A 6,000-nucleotide genomic window follows, 5' to 3' on the forward strand; every position below is an offset into this window, starting at 1 on the left:
CTTCCACATGTGCCTGACCGGGATCCACCCGGCACGCCCACCAGAGGGCAATGCTCTGCCCATCTGGGGCGTCGCTCTGTTGCAACCAGAGCGATTCTAGCACCTGAGGCAGAGGCCATAGGGCCATCCTCAGCACCCGGGCCAACTTTGCTCTAATGGAGCATCGGCTGCGGGAGGGGGAGAGGAAGGGGGGGGGGTGGAGAAGCAGATGGGCGCTCCTCCTGTGTGCCCTGTCCGGGAATCGAACTCGGGACTCCCACACGCCAGGCTGACGCTCTACCACTGAGCCAACCTGCCAGGGCCTGCATTGTTATTTTAAGACTATTTTATTTCTGCTATAAGCTTTACTATTTCCTTTCTCCTATTCACTTTGTTGTTCTCCTTTTAGTTTGAGTGAAATTAGATGGAGTTTCTCTTACTTCCTGGGGCAGGCCTGTAACACTATGTATTCCCCTCTTAGGACTGTTTTCACTGTGTCCCTCCCATAGGTTTTGGGCCGTTGGGTTCTCATTTTCATTTGTTTCAAGGTCCCTTTCGATTTCTTCTTTGATCTCCTTGTTGACCCATTCGTTGTTTAGTAACAGGTCATTCAGCCTCCGTGTCTATGTTTCTCAGTTTTTTTGAACATCTTTTCAAAGCACAAGAGCCTAGATCATTGGGGACAGGTTCTTCATCAGGAGACACCGAGGCCCTGGCTCTGAACCTGTGCAGAAGGCAGTGATCCTGGCACAGACCTAAGCTGTGTAGGAATGGTGTTTATAATGCTTTCTCCAAATTGAGCCCGACAGCGAGTTGAGCACAGAATGCAGTGTAAGTGGGGACCTGGGCACACAAAGGGTTCAGGGCAGAAGAGGTGCTGCCTGCCAGTCTTCCCGGGACCATTAGAGGACTTAATAGCAGGCTAGCTGAAATGAAAGCACTCCCTAGTGCCCCTCCTAGCCGCTCTCCCACCTCGTGGTGTGACGGAACGAAGGGGACGTGGTGGGCTGGGGCGGTGGCCGCGGCGGAGTAACAGCACATCCTCTCCCACAGGTGGGCGGGATCAAGGACAAGGTGCTGGCAGCACACAGAGCGGGGCTGAAGCAGGTCATCCTTCCTCAGAGGAACGAGAAGGACCTGGAGGAAATCCCGGGCAACGTGCGCGAGGATCTGAGCTTCATCCTGGCCAGCTGCCTGGACGAGGTCCTCAACGCGGCCTTCGACGGCGGCTTCCCTGCCAGGGCCCAGCTCGGCCTCCTGAACAGCAAGCTGTAGGCTGGGAGCCCCGCCCCTGTGGAGAGCCCACGGGCACCAACAGGGCTGTCTCAACCCGGCGGGGTGACCAGATGTCCCTTCATTTCTTAACATAATCGCCAGCAGCCATGAGCCTCACCCAAGTGGTAGCTCGTGTGACTACAGAAACGTTAATAAATTGATAAAAATTAAGTTCTTCTGTCTTTCGTGGGACCAGTGCTGTCCCTGGAAAGGTACAGGCCACGGGTTCCCATGTGGCCCCAGCACAGAAGCCTGTATATCTTAGAGAGTGTGTCAGAGACACACGTCCCCAAACCTGTCACTCAGGAACCTGTCCTCAGAAGCCATCCAGGTCAAGAACGGTTGGCAGGGCCATGGCTGGTACCTCAGCTGTTGTGGGTTTGATCCCAGTCAGGGCACATAGAAGAATCAACCAATGAATCATGAGTAAGGAACAAATCCATGTTTCTATCTCTCTTTCCCATTCCCTGTCTCTAAAATCAATCAGTAAATAAAAAGTTTAAAAACAGAACTGCTGGTAGAGACCATGACCTGAGCGATTCCCCCGTGGGTGGTGTTGGATCCTGAAAACAGTCATGGAGGAGGGGACATGGGCAAAGATGGAAACAGAGCCGGCGCTCAGTCCTTGAAAAATGAGGTGTTCGGTTCCAGGGACCCAATGAGGAAGTCTGCACATCCGACCCAGGTCCCCTCTCACGCACGCCCAGGGTCAAGTCGGGCAGGGCGGCCTAGGTTAGCACGTCACAGGAACTCGCCGGGCCTAAATGCCAGTCACCTGAGCCAGCCAGCGGAACAGTCCCCCCACTTGTCACCCCCCCACACCCCTTCTCACCACGTGTCAGGTGCCGATTCCCCAGTCTAGACTCTCCGCGTCTGTCTGCTCCTGTGGGTCATCCAGGGTACGGACTCCCCAGAAGTCAAGTGGGGCACACTTCCTGGGCCGTAGCCCTCACCTGTCAAGTGTAGACTAGTGTCTAAGTCAGTGTAATTATGAGAATTAGGTTAGAACGCAGTCAGTGAGCAATTTCTAATTATTACTCTAGCCAATAATGGACTTCAGAATCTTATATTTCAAAATACAAGAACAGATACATAAGGACACTGTAATTTCTTGGATGAGAATGGGGTCTGCAAATTACCAAGGACTGCTCAGCCCTGCCAGTAGTCCTGAGTGTGCTCTGGGGGGACCAGCTCAGATTGGGGCTCCCAGCACACTGCCTGAGCAGAGGGGCCAGGCCACCCCTGACCCCCGTCTCCACCACCCACGTGGCACAGCACAATGACCTGTGTCTTGCGGGGCCAGGTCCTCTGTGCCCTGAGCACGCCCTCCCTTCTGAAGGAGCTGGCTGAAGACCAGGCTGTGTGTGATGGTTGCCAGTCGGACCTCCACTTCTCTGGTGCTTTTTAGTTTTGGAAGTCTAAGCCCCTGGTCGGCAAACTGCGGCTCGCGAGCCACATACAGCTCTGTGGCCCCTTGAGTGTGGCCCTTCCACAAAATACCACGTGAGGGCGCTACCTCGGATAAAGAATGTACCTATCTATGTAGTTTAAGTTTAAAAAATTTGGCTCTCAAAAGGAATTTCAATCGTTGTACTGTTGATATTTGACTCTGTTGACTCATGAGTTTGCCGACCACCTCTAAGCTTTTTTGTTCACTGTTCTTTTTTACTGGGGCAGAACACCACAGTTTACCACTTTAACCATGTTTTAAGTTCTAATTCAGGGACATTAATTACATTAATTACATTCACAATGGTGTACAACCATCACCCCTTGTTCACCATTTTAACTGGAAGCGGATGCACAGGAGGGCCCCCGCCCTGCCCTCCCCACACTGCCCCTTTCAGCGTCTCCAAGCTCGCCCCCCAGGGGGAGGGCTGCCCAAGGCTCCAGCGCCTCCAGTGCGCAGGTCTCCGTGACACTGCCCATGTCTGTCCCTGTCTTGTAACCACGCCCAGGACCACAGTCCCAGCTCGTGGGTCAGAGCCATCACTCCCCTAGGTCTGAGTTTATGCTACACAGCCACAGACCGGCCCTGGTGTGGAGTCTGACCCAGGGTGTTCTTTCTTTTTTAGTTTGGGTTATCCTTCCACTCAGGAAGCTGAAAGAAATAAAACTCCATTAGTGGGATCGCTGCAGAAATCCCTGCGTATAAAGAACTCTGAGCTCTGAGGGGGAGGGGAAACAGGACAAAGATGGAAAGTCAGACACATTATAATTAAAATCACTCAAAGCAAAAGAAAAACTTGTTCCCTGATGGTCATTAGCATATTAAACTGGCCCATGATTCAATTCAACCACAAATTCAAGTTTATAGAAGCAAAAGAAGTTCAAGCGTGTGGCCTCCCCTCCCTTCCACAACCCCCTGAAGGAACAGCCCGACCTGGACACTGAGAGAAGGGGTGGGAGCAGGCACTGGAGAGAGGGGACTCCTGATTAAACAAAGGTGGTCAGAGCAGGAGCAACCTCAGAAAGCTCAAATGGACCACAAGGTATGGCTCTGGAGCTCATCCCTGTAGGCCAACAATATGAAGAGACAACTAAGAATATAGTTAATATTAAAATGTCAACCTTATTAGCTGTTGAACACAAAATTCACTATCTTAATTTGCATAAGTTAGCAAAACATGAGGTTACAACCAAGTGGAAAATTCTTCACACTGTTACTGTGTCCACTGAAACCACCAAAAGCAACAATAAAAGTATCAAGACCTTAAAAAAAGAAAATCCCAAGAACATCAGAAAACATAGAAATAGTCACAGGTTATTTATAAATAGCCTAAAAAAATTTACCTGAACAAAATGGACAAAGCAAGTATCTAACATCAGGAAACAGGCTAAATATTAGTCAATCACCACAAAACTGACCCAGAATGGAGTCTTTCCAAGATTATTAAAGTGATGAAATGGGTGATCACCTGTGTGGGGATGAGGTGGGTACAGAATTACATGATCCAAAGTCACACGATTTCAAACTATGTGTGTGTAAACACATGTAAATACACAGAAATAACTGGAAACTATAAACGTCCAGTCTCCTCTAGAGGGTGAGGCACAGATCTCCACTGTGCCGTCTTCTAAATCCCAAAGTCTTTCTATTGAACACGTTTTTAAAAATAATTAGTATTTTAAAAACAAATAATACCTCTGCCAAACTATTCAATACAGTTGATCCTTGAACAATGCAGGGGTTAGGGGTGCCAACCACCCTCCCCTAAGAATAACTAGTAACAGCCGACTCTTTACTGAAAACCTTATAAACAGTAGATTAACATTTTGTGTGTTACATGTAACATATACTGTATTCTTACAGTAAAGTAAGCTACTAAAGAAAATGTTAAAATCATAAACAGATTTACAGTACTGTGCATACTTACTGAAAAAGATTCACATATAAGTGGGCCTGCACAGTTCGAACTCATGTTCAAGAATCAACTGTCTGTTAAATGCAGGGGAGAAACTGCTTTTCTCAACACCAGGCATAGCCCTGGGCGTACACTTGCGGTTGACCTGTGTTTCTCTCTGCCACAGAAATAGTGACATAAACGTGTCCTATAATCAAGTACAGAAGACAGAGCTTGTGTAGGGAAGGACAACAGTGTTCCTACCTGAAAATGTAACAGAAGTAACCCTGCCACCCAGAACTGTGGTGGCAGTGGGGGAGGGGAAAGCCCAGAGTGATTTTAACTGACTCTCCAATTAGGGAACCCTTAAAGCCACACAAAATAAAATGACCTTCGGTCCTTCAGAAAACAGTCTCAAGTCTCCCCAGCTGCCTCAGGGTTGGTGCTACAGAGCTGGTTACAAGCACAACAGCGGCAGCTCCCATTTGTTGGGTGCTTGTAATGTGCAGAGCACCCAGGCCCGATCTAACCCCCTTTTACACACTAGGAAATTGGGTCACGGTCCTGGTGAGTGGATTAGAGCTAGGACTGCCTCTAGGACTTCCGGGTCCCCGGAAGGCTGGCCGGCCAGGCTGATGATCGCTACGCTATGAAATACTAAGTCATTTTTGTTTTGTTTTCAAGGAGGGAAAAAAGTGACAAGAATTCTCATCAGTCCCTACGAGCTGTGAGGCTCAAAATGTGAGTGGGGGGTGGGGGGGAGCCCACGCAGACGGGCTGTGCTTCACGACTCGACTCGACTCACCGCACTGCGGCGCGACATGCTGGTCCCGCGGTCCCGTGCAGAGCTGCGCACGCAGAGCTAAAGCAAACACAGAAGAGTTTTTAATTTTCCAGATATTATTTTAATGAGAATTATAAAAGACCAAAAACATTTGTTCTGCAAACTGCTTTTAAAACAAATTATTTGCTTTTAATCACAGATACTGTGTAAGATGCCTTCTTTTGCAAAACCAATAAATATAAGAACAAATTTTAGACAGATGATTTGTCTGAGATATCTGAAAAGAAAAAAGCCTAATTTTTTTAAATCAGTATATCCTAACCTTTCAAAGAAGCCTGAAGGTATGACGACTCAACTGGAGGAAAAAAAAGACAGAATGACCTACCATCTTCCAGCTGCTTTAAAGAGCTCCACATGGTTATCCCGATGTCACCGTCCCTTCCTGGAACTCCTGTCTTCACAAAGTGGCTGAATTTAAAATATTTCTAATGAATTGATTAATGGGGGAAAATGTATGTATGGAACACAGATGTATAAACTTGACCATAAACAATTATGCATATCAAAAAGACACTAACTTTAAAAAAGGTACCAAAAAAAAGGTGGGAAAAGCCTGAA

General features: G+C 48.1%; 1 protein-coding gene across 1 annotated transcript in view; it reads left to right on the forward strand.

The window, feature by feature from the left end:
• Positions 1-1,765, forward strand: part of LONP2 (lon peptidase 2, peroxisomal) — a 69,070-nt gene extending 67,305 nt beyond the window's left edge. Inside the window, exon 15 of the mRNA XM_066243839.1 lies at positions 1,033-1,765. Within this exon, the coding sequence (XP_066099936.1) occupies positions 1,033-1,254 (222 nt within the window). The 3' untranslated portion in view covers positions 1,255-1,765. The remainder of the gene's footprint in view (positions 1-1,032) is intronic.
• Positions 1,766-6,000: the final 4,235 nt, after the last annotated feature.

Source organism: Saccopteryx bilineata, chromosome 9, assembly GCF_036850765.1.
Source record: "Saccopteryx bilineata isolate mSacBil1 chromosome 9, mSacBil1_pri_phased_curated, whole genome shotgun sequence".
NCBI lineage: Eukaryota > Metazoa > Chordata > Mammalia > Chiroptera > Emballonuridae > Saccopteryx > Saccopteryx bilineata.